The sequence below is a fragment of the Rhinolophus hipposideros genome (assembly GCF_964194185.1).
Source record: "Rhinolophus hipposideros genome assembly, chromosome: 1".
NCBI lineage: Eukaryota > Metazoa > Chordata > Mammalia > Chiroptera > Rhinolophidae > Rhinolophus > Rhinolophus hipposideros.
Window position 1 is genome coordinate 82,139,759 of NC_138047.1, and position 15,797 is coordinate 82,155,555.

At 34.5% G+C, this 15,797-nt stretch overlaps 1 protein-coding gene across 4 annotated transcripts in view; it reads right to left on the minus strand.

Moving 5' to 3' along the window:
• ELOVL6 (ELOVL fatty acid elongase 6) overlaps positions 1-15,797 on the minus strand; it is a 120,644-nt gene that overhangs the window by 36,174 nt on the left and 68,673 nt on the right. For all 4 annotated transcript variants that reach the window (XM_081064738.1, XM_081064739.1, XM_081064740.1 and 1 more), the window contains one exon: positions 8,199-8,330. In XM_081064738.1, the coding sequence (XP_080920864.1) occupies positions 8,199-8,330 (132 nt within the window). The remainder of the gene's footprint in view (positions 1-8,198; positions 8,331-15,797) is intronic.

Consider the following 15,797-nt stretch of genomic DNA (forward strand, 5'->3'; position numbering starts at 1 on the left):
CAATAATTTGTGGTTGTAATACTTAAGATGTGAAATGATAAAGGCTGTGACTGGAGTGTCCAGTATGGAAATGGAGTAGACAGCTACTCAAGATGTTTAAGGAGGATTATACAATTTGTTTATACGTTGAAAAAGTTATTTGTTTATTTTGAATGATTTCAAGATGTTCACTAGGAAACCAGTGATAATTTTTGAGAAATTTTAAAGGGTTATCAATAAGGGATCTGGTATGACTATTTTAAATTTGAGTAATAGTATGTCAAATGTTTGTAAATGTTATAGACAGGAAAGCAAGTTTCAGACAAAAAGTCCATACTGAAAGCAAAGATTTGTTAGGGGTATGTTGGTAAATGATTTGGACATTTGTCCTTTTTTCATTCTGTGTTTTTTTTTGTTTTTCTTTTTTTGAGCCAACACAATTTCTCAGTGAGTTATAAGTAGACTAACCATTTCATTTATCATTCAAACTGGGACATTTTTTAGAGTGAAAGGGGAGTCACTGATAATTATACCAAGACAATGTGCATAAAACCAAGACTGTCCATCCAGAGCAAACCAGGATGTATGGATCTCAGTTTATAAGCTCTATCTTATTTTTAAAAGATGGAGAGTTGCCATTTCTTATCTTTATTATAGCTCTTGGTTTTCAAAAAGAAGCCAAGTGATCCAATTAGTGTCACTTTACTGTGATTTGAGACTAGAGCTTCTTCTGGCAAAGGATCCAGTTTTAGACATCTAAAAATCAAACGCAATCCTAATGAAATAGCCCTTGTCGTATTCCTCTCTGTTACCTAATATTGATGCTCCTGGCGTGGTAATGAAGTGTGGAAGGGAGAATCAGAGATACTCTGGGTTGGCAATGGAACCTCTGATGTAAGGTCCCAGTTGAAGTAGTATTTTACTTGGCATCTGAAAACAAGGGGATGGAATAAATTTTCAGGGAGCTGGGAGAAGTACATAAAGGGTAGATGCGAATGTGTTGTGTACACAAGAGTTGTGGAGGGGCAAGCAGCAAAAGAGTTTTCCTTACCCAGTAGCTGTGACTTGGGTAATTCCTTTGCTATGAATATAGATGAACAAAATAACAGAACTGATATTCAAACTGAGCAGAATTGTGGAGGGTATCTGGACAGCACTCAGGTGGAAAGGGATTCAAATACAACTCAAAATGCTCACCAAATCCATTGCCTTTCAGACTAGCTATTGGCACTTGCATTCATGAAAATGTTAACATGGTGTTCCTCGTCAAGGAAGTAAGCCTATTCTGGAAGTACCAAGTACATGTAGGGATTATTTTTCCTACGGCTGTGACTTTTTTTGCTTTTAGTGTTTATTAGGCTTTCCGCCTTAATAGTTTACTAGGTTTTTCATTCAGTGTAGACTAGAATCTTCACATTTCTCTTGGTACAAAGGGAAATAAAATGTGTTTTGTTATCGTTCTGTGACTTGACCTTTGAAACAACCATGTCACCTGGCTGTTGTGTTATTCCTAGTCTCAGTTGTTTTACGTATCAACAAACAAATGTTGCAGCAATTTAATTTTTAGAAAAATCTATTTGATTCTACAAAGAAAACTTTTATACACCTTGCCTTCAGAAAGGAATAATTTTCTATATATCCACTAATTTCAGTTTAAAAAATGAGACAGAATTTGTAATTTATAAATATGGCATCAGAATCAAAGAATTAAATGATTTAAAATCTTTTAATTAAGGTTCTTTGATAAAAGACATAAAAGCCAGAGAAGAAGGCACAAAGAATTGATATAGATAAAATTGTATTTTACATTTTTAAGTAGACTAAACATAAAAACAAAACATTTTCATAAAACAAGATGATTAACAAATGTTTAAATGAGCAATATCTGACTTCCATTTATTTGTCTATGTCTACCAGACCATATGTCTGTGTACAAGATAGAAAGACTAACAACGATCCTCTTCAAGAGATGAACAAACAGATGAAAAAGCAAGTTCCTCAAATTATTCTTTCAGGTATACATACACACTTAACTCTGGGTCATTGTCACAAAAGAGAAAACAAAAAACATTCTTAATTCTAACTATAAATCCACCATTAGCGTGTACGTGGTTGAGGACAGATAGGGCGTACAGTTTGTGTTTTGATATAAACTTGCTCTATTTAATGTAAGCTAGCATTTTACCAGAATCTTACAAAATGACTACGACTACAACTCTTAGATTTTCTTTTGAAAAACTGAGTCTATTCATTATTTGCTTTCAACTTTTTAAAAAACTGCTATCCATACTTTGTACCAAACAGTTACCTTTTTCTTCTTTGATTTTTTTGTAATGACATAAAATCTTATAAAAGGAGTAGAAACCTTCTTTGGACCTTCCCTGATCCAGTCACTCTCCCTCCCTCCCCAGAAAGCAAGATAATCACTAGCCTGAACTTTTCAAATATTATTTTTATGCTTTTACTACATATATGTTAATAAATAAAATGTAGTATTATTTATGTGTTATTAAACATTTCATTCATGGCATCATACTCCCAGAATTATTCGGCAGCTTGCTTTTTGACTTCTCAGCATTATGCTCTCCAGAGGTATCTTTTGCTTTGTTGCTTTTGCTGTTTTGGTGATACATTTGAAAAATGTGAAATGTAAAACCTGTTATTGATAAAGCAGGAGCTTTTCTCTTATGATATTTATAGTTTATATATCCATTTCTTTTATATGATTAATATCACTGGAAATATCGCCTATGTTCTCTGTGGATTAAGATGGAACACTTTTGGCAATCAGAACAAAATACGAGATACGAAGTGCTTTAGTATAAACTGATTAAGTTGTTCTGAAATTTGTCATTTTTGATGTTTCATCATTTTACAGGTCAATGATGAACTTACTCCTTCAATATGGGTTTTTAAAATATCAGATCTTTCTCATCTGAACAGTTTCAGTCGATTTTATTATGTAGTTGTTTCCTTAAAATAATAAGGCAATTGCCAACAATTCTTCCAATAATAAATAGTGATGTGTGTGTATAAAATCACAAGTAGATTTGATTAAATACTATTCATCTGAGGCTCTGCACTGTTAAACATACTTTTCTGAATATTTCCTGTGCTATACTGCAACATTTGTTCATAGAAATCCCACACAAGAAAGAAAAAGAGGAATTTTTCTATTAATCTTGAATATATTTTATACTTAAACTGATGATGAAATCTAATTACAAAAATTACAAAAATATGGCCAGGAAATAAAAATGAGTTTCAATGGAGAAAAACTGCTGGTTAATAACAAGGCGAGAAGTCAAACTGGTTTTGTGCAAATAAGGCATAAAACAATTGAAGCCAGAGTGAATTACTAGGAAATAGGAGTAAGCAAATTTAAAGCAAGTGTAATACTGGCATCTATAAATATGCAGCACAAAGTAATTATCTCATTCTAATGTGCGCTGACTAGACAATCTGCTTTGACCTGTTCTGGATCAGAGAACTAGAAGAGGGCTCCCTGGAACTCCTATCTGTATCCAATCTAGAAGGATTTGGAGTTCTATAAATATATAGAAAGTCTTTACAAATCAACTGTAGTAACAGCTGAGATGTCACAGCAACCTGATTTAATGACTCAGCAGTATCTGAGGAAAAGGGATCACAGGCAATTCAAAGGGCTTAATGCTATTTGTCCTGAGGAACCATCTCTTCTAAAGGATTTACTAATTCAAAACACTAGAATTTTTCAGTATTCACTTTAAGAAAATGTTTAACCATCTAAGGCCAAATGCCACATGGAATTATCAAACAAGGAAATGCTTGCCCGTTGGTGGGTGGGCTGCTATAGGTTGTAAGTAGGGAGTTGTGTCATCATCCCAGTCATATTGGTAACAATTAATTGACACCAGAAAGTGATGGTTTGGATCTGAGAGGGGGTACAAAGTATGGGCAAAAGGGGAGAAACTGTCAAAACAATAAAACCAGAGACATTATTCTCAAATGAAATGAATCCTTTGCAGGTCTGGTGAAAACTTAGTTGATCTTATTCTATTTACTCCATCAAAACTTAGGACAATTTTCAATAAGTTAAATTGTACATGGTCTGTATGAAGACAGCTATCATATTCTGTAGACATCCCAAGGTAAAGAGAAAAAAGAAAAACATTCTACAGGTAATTCTTGCTAAACTATACTAAAAAAATCCTACCATTTTCTGAACTAAACTGGTGTGAAGATAGGATTTTAACTTTGGATTTTAATTTATAGGGTTTAATAGTAATTTAATATCCAAATTAATTTCCATCTTAGTTGTCTAAGATCATGAGTAAACACAGTGTGTAGCATCTGGAAATTTGTCATAGCAGGGTCTCTGGCTACTATAAAAATCCAATGGGCAAGCTTGACAAGTTGGGGAAAAGAAATTATTCTTAAGCAGCAAAATATATTTAAAAAATCATCTTTTCAGTGATTTTCAAATAAAAGAAAAAAATGTTACCTTTTCTCTTTTCTTCTTTTTCAAAATCAATGATATCTTGTAGTGGCAAAGAGAGGGGAATTAGAGTAGATGCAGACCATCTAATACAAGAATGTCTCCTGATCTCCTGGGCAAGGAATTTCTAAACTTCTATAGTCAACACTATTTACAGATGGATGTGAAAATTTGTGAATTATAGTAAGGTAAGAGCCATCCAAAATTTTCTACAGAAAGACAGCCTTTAATAATGAAGTTATCCTATACGACCAAAACAGGGTAATTCTTATTAATATTCCCCAAAATAAGCGAGAAGAGCTTATTTTTGATTCTTTATATCAACTTCATTCAAAAGATATTTGGGTTCCAAAATAAAAATAGCGATTATCACTTGAGATTCCCTAGAATTGCATATAAGATCAGGTATGCATGTCTGTATATTTTAGAAAATGGTTTATGCAGAAAAACACAAATAATAAACACCTAATACCCAGAATTGAGATTTGTCAACATTATTACATTTACTTCATTTGTTTTGAATAAGAAGATGACATATTGTAGAAAATAATTAAATCCTTTTTATTTCTAAATTGCCAGTTCACTAGAACCAAGCTCTAGAAGCACTGAATTTTTGTTTTATTTTCTAGTAAATAGTAAGCATTCAATTAAAGCATGTTTCCTCTGCCTTTCCATAGATGTAAGAATTGAGTATATTTTTTTCTAGTATCTTTTTAGATATTTTTACAAATACTTGAATGTATTAATGAACAACATATAGATGTTTTTTGTCTAGGAGTAAAATTTACATCAACATTATACAAAAAATAGTTAGTCTTTTCCATTCAATGCATTGTCCACCAGAATTCTGTAAGCATAGAGGAAGCTCAATATACTATTCCTAACGTGGAACCATGTTCACTTAACACAACAATAGAATTCCGTTATTGATGTTTTCCAAATTCCTGATTAGAATATTATGATTAATTTTTACAAGACCCTAGACTGTCCATTTTCAGACTTATCTATATAGTTCTGGTTTTTAAAATTTATAAAAAACATGGCTCAGAATGAAGTAAAGTAACTAACAGAATCAAGGAAATGGAAGAGGAAACAGGAATTTGTGAACCCCCAAAATATAAAATATTGTTAATGACTATTGCATATACATTGTAGAATAAAAATGAGTAATTACTGAATGACACTGGTAACTTGGATTTTGGCTTGGGAGGAAGGAGAAATAAGAAGTGAATCAAGTAAAAACTCTATGGCCATAAATATAAATTGGAAATATCAATACCAACTCTGGATATATTTCTTTAGAAAATAAAATAATTTTCTATTTTTGGCCTCTAAAAGTCCTAGAAATAAGAACTAACTTAGCACCAACAACTACCCCTAATACTCACATAGTGGTTTCTAAATACTCTCTCCCTAGTTCTCTAAAAGGAACTAGGACTCCTTAGAGAAATGGCTGATTCTAATTCTGGATGAAAAATATATAATATGCTGGCCTGAAACATCTTGTCATTCCCCTCCTCACCCCAGAATCAAGCTATGAACACTACTCAGTACATGTGAAAAGGATTCAGGAGTCAACTTGAAGAAATTCCCACTGGCCAAAGATGGGATAATTTAGTATCCAAAAGAATCATAGCAATGTACTAAAATATACTGAAACCAAATTCATCCCCAAATCATTGACACTTAAAGTATAAATCCATGAGTTCATAATAACTCCTAAGAATAAAAGGTTATTATTTACATGCTAGGTAATTAAATCATTTTGTGAAACGGCTAAATATGGCCAAAGAATCAAGCATTTATCATGCCTTTGCTGTAATAACTATATATATTTCAAGATAACTGAAGAGTTGATAAAGGCAAATTTCTATTTATAGAAAGTCTTGTCAAATGTTAAGCCTGAATATAATCAAACTTTTAGATCTAACTACCACCGAATAAGGAATACAGGGGATCGAAGAATGCAATCAGCAAAATCCAGTTTGGGCAAAAGGGAGGGGTGGGTGGGGGGTGGGGAGAGGAATGTGGAAACCTCCAAGTTAAAAGAAATCAACCAATAGAAATTGTGGATTTTATTTTGATCCAGATTTTTAAAAAATAAATTGTGGAAAAAAATCATTTATGAGACAACTGGAGACATTTGAACACTTAAGAATAAGAATTATCACTAATTTAGGTGAGATGGTACTGTGGTCAGTTTTTAAAAATTAGTATTTAAAGAAATGGTATTATTTCATTCAGGAATATGTCAGCTTGTATTATTTCCAAATAATTTGGGGGAAAGGGGGAATTTAGCAGGGATACAGATGAAAGAATATTAACCCAGTGTTGATTAATTATTTAAGCAGGGCTAAAGGTGCATGGGGGTCCTTATACTCTTTTCTCTGTTTATGTGTGTTAAAGTTTTAAAGAAACAAAAGACAAAGGCTCAGGGGATGTTGAAAACTCTGTAAAATGTTGAAAGGCATCATTAGGATGAAGAGAATTCTTTCCTCAAATATCAAAATCCTTTCAGTGAGGCATTCTCTGTGAACCTTAAATGTAAATGAAGATCAAAATGCTACTTTGTGTTAGAGAATCATGTCCTGACACAGACTGAAATGGAAGAAGTCTTTAGTGATAGATCCCAACCATGAGTACTTCAAATGCAGTGCCTTACAAAATGCACCGAAATAGAGAATATTCTGTAGGAGCAAGCAAATGAGTGTTTAGATGCCAGGAACCAACATAATGGAAACATACAGATCATCAGAGTTTGTGAAAACCCTCTTCCTGATCATTGTTATTAAGACTTAAGTGACTAATGAGCCTTTTAATGATATCATCTATTTCTGCTTAGTGGTAGAACAGTTAATATGTAATGTAAAAAAAAAAAAAGGAACACTCATAAATATTAAAATGAATAGTTTTTTTGTTTTTGTTTTTAATTTTGTAGTACATCTACACCTGCTTCTCCTGCCATCCAAGCCTAACTATAAACTTGCTGGTTTTGACAAGCAAACACCAATAGAACAGGTAAATTCTGGCATCTGTTTGGATACCAGCTGTGTGCTAATTAGACTTGTGATTGCCTGGATCACCAAATATTACACAATGTTCCTTCACGTTTTCAGGAGGGAGTCTGAATGTTGGCTGGCAGATGCCCCTAGAGAGACCAGGCCTGGTCCCTGACAGACTCTATAATGAATTCTACTAGATACAAAGTAAGAACTGGCTGCATAAACACATCCTTGTGAGTCAGTTCAAGCAATGGGGTAGAGCGTGCTTTGGGGACGCAGAACAAAAGCATTCTCTAGTCTAATAACACTGATATAGACATGTATCCAGTATCTGGCCATATGTCTGAGTGCCATTTTTTGCTTAAGAATTAGTCAGTAACAGCATGCCCATCACATTCAAATCCTATGTTCCATCATAAACTTCAACAGTTTACTGGTGTGGCTTTTCATTTATACCTTCACCTACTCGTATATCAAGACAACAAAAATAAGGGAATTGACGCACTGTTTCTAGTCCTAAGGGATAAGTTGGGTTATTACATGAGCAGTTTGGACAAGAAAGGAGATAGCCTGAGAGCTCTCAAAACAAAAGATTGAGGATAGTATGGCAAATTTGGTTACAATGAAGGCTTTCTCTCTAGACATGGCTTTATTTATATCGTCAATCTGTTCAATAACCAAAAATCGGCCAAGTCTGATGAAGTGGATGGATTTTACTAGGAAAGTGGAAAAAAACCTACCTGAAGACTGCGAGGGTCAGAGACCAGAGCACTAAAGGCTTCCTCAGTTCAAACTTCGCCCGTTTGTTCATTAGGTGCCGACCACCAAAGATAAAGGCAGCATACAGAGCAGAAAACAGGAAAGATTTCTTCCTATGAACAAATAAAAAAACAAAATCTTATGAAAAAAAAATTTCAGTAATTTATTTTTATCCATTAGAAATTTACGTTTATTTATTATTCTCAACTTTTATAACAGACTCTTCTTTGTAAGCACTGAAAATATTTTCTTGGCAATGTGCTCCCTTCATGAGGTTTAGTCCACTTGGCAACATGGCATGTTGAACTCTCCCTTAAGGAAGAACACAGAACCATTGAAAGTACAATTGCTTAAAACTTCGAGCTTGAATCTAATCAAACATCTGATTTTACTACCTGTTTATGGGAAATACAAGGGATACATCCAAACCGTGGGACATTCTGTAGGACAACTAAACTTATTTCTTCAACAAATCAGTAGCATGGAATCAAAATTTGGGACTGTTCTAGAGTAAAAGTGACTTGAGAGACCTAAGAATCAAATATAATATGTAGAGCTTTTTTGGATCCTTATTGGAAAAAGACATTTTAAATAAATCAGAAAGTTGTAAGTCATAATTTTCAAAGTGTTTTATTTACAGGTGAAATTATATGTCTTGGATTTGCTTTACAATTCCCCAGGAAACAAACAGAAGCAAAACAATGTTAAGGGTGGAGAGATAAAAAAAGATTAACAAAAGGGATGGTGGAACACAGAGCTCATTATTCTCTCTTTTTGGTGGTCAAATTTAGGTGGGACTCTTAGTAGGAAATGGGTAAAATATCAAATAGAATCTCCAGGTCCCGCTGGCTTATTACTGTGCCAAGAAGAGTACAATAGTATTGATAACGCCAAAAAGAACAAGCACAAAAACCTTCTATAGACTACGATTCCATAAAAAAGTAACAGAGGACTTGTAAATAATTTAAATATGTATCTGAGTATACTTCCTGAAAAAGCAATGCTTCCCTTAAAATGGGTATACTCCACTCAATTAGATTAAAACTAAAAGGGTTGAGAAAGTTATAAGACATAGTACAAATAGCAAAATGCATTAGCCTAAGATCATTGTTTGTAAAACGCTTCATATTTTTCCCCTAACCACGGACGTGTATTTCTGACTCATGAAGGATCTTACTGTTTACACGATCAACACTACTACTTCAATGAATTCAAGTGACCTACTTAGTGAACACCAAATACAGCAAGTGATTCCAGAAATCACTTCCACTGAGGTTTGCAAACTCTTCCCTTGGAAACACAAGACGTGGTACACAGAAGTGCTTATTAAATATGTGTTGAATGATCACGGTCTTGTCATATTGAATATTCTGACAGGAGAAAATAATTATGCACCTGTGAACATGGGTGCTCAGCAAACACGGAGTGAATGAACAGTTGTACAATCCCAGTAACACATTAAGAACTAAGGAATAAAATATTCACAAAAAGCGTGATCCATTTTCTTCCTCCAGAAAGAGACCATTTCTATACTTTAAAGAGAGGAGAGAAATAATTAAAAGGTAAAGAATAAAAATAAAAAACAAGAGAAGAGAAAAAGTGAGACAAAAAAAAAAGTGACTTAACTATTGAAGATTTCAAGAAGAAAACTTTTGGTTATACACGTTTACTGCTTTACTTCTTTGAATTTTGCAAGAGTACAGTACTAAATTACTTTTAGAGTCAGAATCACTATCAGTGTTTAAACTCATATAAGCAAGGACTCACTAAAGAAATCCAAAATTCTATTGATTTAATGCAGGGAATAGTAATATTAAATAGTATATATTCCTTTCTAAATTATAAAGGTAATGATAAGTGACAATATTCATAGTAGTATGACTTAGGGAGTCATTCCTATGGGTAGAAATAGTGCTTAAAATCTTTATCATTTAATTCTCCAATCATCCTTACTGCAGGTAAAGCACATCTTCATTTTAAGGCTAAGGAACCAGGTTTAGAGGTTAAGTAGCCCCAGGTCTCTCTGCCATCTTGTGGTGAGCTTTTGGGGATGGGGGAGAAAGGGTGTACCTGATGGGTTATCTTACAAAAATTCCTTAAGCCCGCCCACTGAATTCCATTGTCATTGTGTAACTGTGTAGTACACATTGTTTAACTGTGAAAAGAGCAAGGGGAATCTCCACACCTTCATGCTTCAAATATCACATTTTCTGGGCATAGAATACTTTGATCCAAACCCCCTTCATCTCCTGGAGAAAAAATTAACTATATATACCGGTACCACGGAAAACTTTTCCTTATAGTTAGTTGTCATTCTTTCCCTTGCTTGTTCAATCTACTTCAGGTTTTGGTTACAGTTAGATTGACTGTTACTTGCAATTGTGAAACAAATTAAATGGATGTCTTTATATGATCCTATCACTATAGCCATGAAGGAAAAATAATGTGCCTCAGAGAACCTAGAAAATAATAAAAATCTTCCCTCTGTATTTTTTTTTCTTTAATTTCTTCAGTTCTAGAATGAGAACGACCATAGCACTAATGTAACAATAGAGACATGCAGAATTTGAGAATTGCAAGGGTCCTGAGAGACGGAACCCAATTTTCTTGTTCTATAGTAGAGAATTGGGGGCAGGAAGTGCTAATGACATTGTTTGCTCATGGTCACAGAGCTGCATGCTGCATGTTGATCAAAACTACCAAAAATTGTCATGGCTATGATCAACGAGGTAGGTAAACATAAATTAATTGTCTAGGCTATATCTGGGTCACAGGCAGTCAAAAATGTGAATTGATATTTGTTTCAGTATAAATGCTGTAATAAAAGTGTTGCTCACTGTATACTATATAAATCTACTGTCCTAAAATTCAAATAATGCTTTGGGTTAATTTAGAATTAAGTTTTTTCTAAAAGAGAGAATCATCTTACGCAAGTATTAACTCTTACATCCTCAACTGAGTAATCAAAATGTATTATTTATAGTTGAATGTATTATGATTTTTCCATTGTGCTTAGAAGATAAGATTTTCTTTAGCAAACTGGGTTAAGTGAATTAAAACTGCCTTCCCGTCCTGGCATCTTTTTGGTAAAGGTTCAATTTTAGTCAGGATGAATAATGCCTTGCTGCTAGCCCACTTACTATTTAACGTAGATAAATGACTTCCCTAATGTCTCAATGGTGATCCAGTAATGCTTCCTATTCTGGTAGCTGGGTATGTTAACACTACATTTTTTCGTAACCAGCAATTTCTAAATGGTATGGACTCTTCTTGTTTAATAAATCTTAAATGTACATCATATAGCACAACCCTTAACTGTAGGTGCTTTATAAATACTTCTCAGGATGGTGATTCTGTAGCTATAGGGTAACCAACCAAATAAAGACAGTCCAAATGAAATACTGATGTGCTTTGAGCTGTTGTGCTTGTATTTACCCTTCCCCTCCTTCCATTTCTGTCATCAATATGAATAATAGAAATTAGTCCATAATTAATAAAAACAAATAATGGCTTTATCCTTTATCCTTAGAGATTTGGAGTTCTCTATCATAACTTGTTCCAAAACATCCCTAAGTGTTGTTTTTTCTATTCTTACCAGAGTAGCTGGTCAATATGTATATTTATTATCCAATCAAATAACACTCTCAAAGAGTTTGCATACATTCAAATGTTTCCCACCCCCCTGACTCCTGGGATCCCCTTGAAACCAGTACCAAGCTTTAGTCTTTTTAATACTCACATCAAGATCTCTGCCAGCAGACCTGTACGCCTTTAAGAATCAAACAAGTTTATTTGAGAATGGCGAAACTTTCACGTGGGTAGCATTTCAACACAGGATAATTGCTAATGAACATCTTGGGGAGATGGCGTGAGCTCCTTTATGTCTAAGTGACCTTGTTTTACAGCTACTGTACATGTGTAAGGTACAACGAGTTATGAAAGTGAAAATTAAGCTGTGAAGGAGAGAAGAAAAAGAGACTTAAAAGCATCTCATACTTTGGCTGATATCTACTCAGCGTATAGAAAGTTTTCATGTTCCGAGCTTAAAAGTCTGAAGCTGAGAAAAACTGCTAATTGGTGAGGCCACATCTCTTTTAAGATTTCTCCTTTAGTTCAGTTGCTGATTCCAGGCAGGAAAAAGTTCAAGGTTCTGAAAGTAATGTGAAGGCCACAAATAAATTGGAGACTCAGAGACTGAAGGAAATACACATTGCTTTTTGCCAACAATACATTCAGTGGATGTCTATGGTGGTTACAATCTGATAAGAATATAAAGGAATGTTTTCTTGAAAGGGATCCTGAAGTTGTGTTGTTGGAGTTCTTTCTAGCCAGAGCTGGATTCTGTCATTCTTGAGACTTCAAGACCCCCAAGATTTCACAAAGGCAGTTTTCTATTTTAAAAACAATGGGAATTTACTAGATTGAAGACAACAAGCTGCCGCTCGCCTTCTGGAGGGGCAGCCGGATGGCTCAGTTGGTTAGAGCGCGAGCTCTCAACAAGGTTGCCAGTTCAATTCCCGCATGGGATGGTGGGCTGCGTCCCCTGCAACCAAAGACTGAAAATGGCACTGGACTTGAAGGTGATCTGCACCCTCCACTACTAGATTAAAGGCCAACGACTTGAAGCTGATGGGCTCTGGAGAAACACACTGTTCCCCAATAAATCTTTAAAAAAAAAAAAAGTCATTAAAAAAACCCACACAAAACAATGGGAATTTTCCAGCAGTTTTTATTCACAAGGAAATTATAACTGAAAACTAACTCTGTGCCCAGAAATTCTGACAAAGACTAATTTCATGAATAATAATGAAAATATAGCCATAATTGATATAAATGACCACTTTATAACTGCAAGACAAAGCCATGACTACAGTATATGGTATTATTCTAATCTGTTATGTTTGACCCAGAAAACCAAATAATATGTGATTTATGGGCTTGTTTGAGTTGCAAATACCTCTTTCTTATTCTGCTTTCCCCTCAGATGCTAATTTAAAAATCATAGGTTCTCCTTATTTATTTTTTTAAAAAGGCATGAAAACCATTATTTTACAATTTGGTTTTTTCTATTATTGAAGTAGGCCATGATCAAAGTAGAGTTACATTTAGTACATTCAGTATATTGGCTACGTATCTGTCCGTTTCCAGGAGGGTATACTCCTTTTAGAACAGATCTGTTGTGTGTATTTATCTTTCACCATATAATTTTTCCTCTTGTCACCTTTTAAAAAATCTTGATAAATTCTGTTTTCTTGTTGGCTTTCTTTTCACAACTGTAAAAAGGATCTTTGGAGAAAATACTTTCAAAATGTTAAACACACACACCACCCCATACAAATGCCATCTGTTTAATAAATTGGCAAGATACCAATTAATTATCATTGTTTTCTTACATATTATCAACAGCTGATAAAAAATGTGGCATCCATCAATCCATTCAAAATTTAATGAATTTTATCATTTTCATTTGCAGTGTGGTTGGTATGCCATTGAATAATAACAATTAGCCAATCTCTATGTAAGAGTAAAGTCTACCTCTGCTAATCTAAACAGAAAAAGTGTGTATTATAGTTAATAATGTTTGATAAAAATTCTGAGGAAGGAGATTATCGTCATGAGAAAATGCTCTGTGGGGGGCTTTGGGGTAAATTATTCAGGTTTTGGATGAAAGGGCAGAGTCAAGTGAATCTGGGGTAGAAAGAGGCAGCAGCATTAGGCATGAGTTAAGTCAAAAGTGTATCAGATACACTTTGTGTTGGGAATGGCAGAAAGTCACTTTGGAAATGTAGGTTAAAGTCAAATTGTGTGGAGCTCTAAAAACTGTGCTGCTGCAGAGTTAGGACTGTATCTTTGTATTAGAGTAAAATAATCAGTCTTTCTGACTCCATCTTACTCGAGCCTGTCCAGCTCCCATAATATGTCAGTTAGCAACTTCTGCTTAGTCTTGCATAGATATGCTAATCATTAAAGGAATCTAACCTGTAGCCTAGGAATTACTGAAACAACCTCTCCAAGTAGATAAGGAAGGTATATAGAAAAATAATGATTGTTTATCAAAGGTTTGTAAAAACATTGTGACTGGGACCATGGCAACCAGAGTTTGCTGACCAAAAGCAAATAAGTTACACCACACCCCTTGGACCCTTGCTGGTGTCCAGATGTCTGTGGTCATCAGTCAGCTCCTGACCCTTCAACCCCTCCCATTTCCCCTTACCCTGACATAAAAGAAGCCTGAATTCTCTACTTTCTCAATGTGGTTCTCTATAGTCAGCCATCTTCTCGGTCTCCTGGCTTTCCAAATGAAGTCACTTTTCTTGCCCCAACTCCTTGTCACTCCACTTATTGGCTGTCCTTCAGTGAGCAGTATGAGCTTTCATTCAGTTACATCTTCACCTCAAGGTTGCAGTAAGTTGTGAGGTATGTGCCCACTTATGCATTACCACTAACAATTGCAGTACTGAAATTCATGGCTTAATTTTCTTTTCTTTCCTTCTTTTTAAATAAACAAGAATAGATTGAATCATGCGTGTATCATTATGTACCTTGGGTAAGAGAAGAAAGGGGAGGAGTTTCCGCTAGTGGCCCCCCAGAAAAATAATGGAGAACTGCTGGTTTAAGCCAGAACTGCTAAAGAGCACTACAAGTCTTAGAGCTGGGAGGGGACAGAATAAAAAACGATCTGCTCATAAAAAACTTGGCCTTAATTATTTCTAGTCTAGCGGGCAGATGTGGCTGAAGTTTGATGATACATCTCTAAGTCAATACACTCTGGCATATTCCCGCCACCCACATCGGCAGCATCTTCAGCTACATGAGTTACTGAAGTGCATGTGTGAACTAAAGAAGCTTCTTTAATGAACTGCTGTTATGCTTCACAGGGATGATCAGATGTGACCACCTATAAGTTTCATTCCCTTAAGAATGAATATGGTGACCACTTTGTAAGGTAGATAAAGGCCAAATGACTTTGTCGTACACTTGAAACTAGTAATACTGTATGTCAGTTGTAATTAAAAATACATTTTTAAAAAAAGAATGATATTCTCTTATTCTGAGAAAAGCATAGCAAATTGCCGGGCTAATGATGGAGTTATTTCAGTGAAGCTGATATATCCTGAATTCAATGTCCTAACTTGTCATGTAGAGTAAATGTCCATTTTGTTCCCTAAGATATTGTATCTTAGAGAGATACAAGACTATATTTTCTTTGTTTTAGAAGACATGGTTTTATAAAACTCATCAGGAGTAATTAGTTTCAAAGCTAGAATCAAAGATCTTAGCGGATACTAAATCAAAGAAAAAATTAAATTCTATTCTTTCTTTGATGAAGGTAACAGTTTATCTCCTTAGAAAGTAAAGCTTACCACCACCTCCAAATAAAAATGTAGCCAAAAGTGTATCAATGATCTTATTAGAATAATCTCCTCCCATCTCAAAGCAAACTAATAATGAGCTCTTTATTGCAAAATAACCTATAGTTTGTTTTGTTTGAGAGCATTACTCTCAATGTTCTCATTCTGATTATCTGGTACTGAATGTCACTTCAAGTTAGAATTTCCAAGTAACCATCTTATATAATA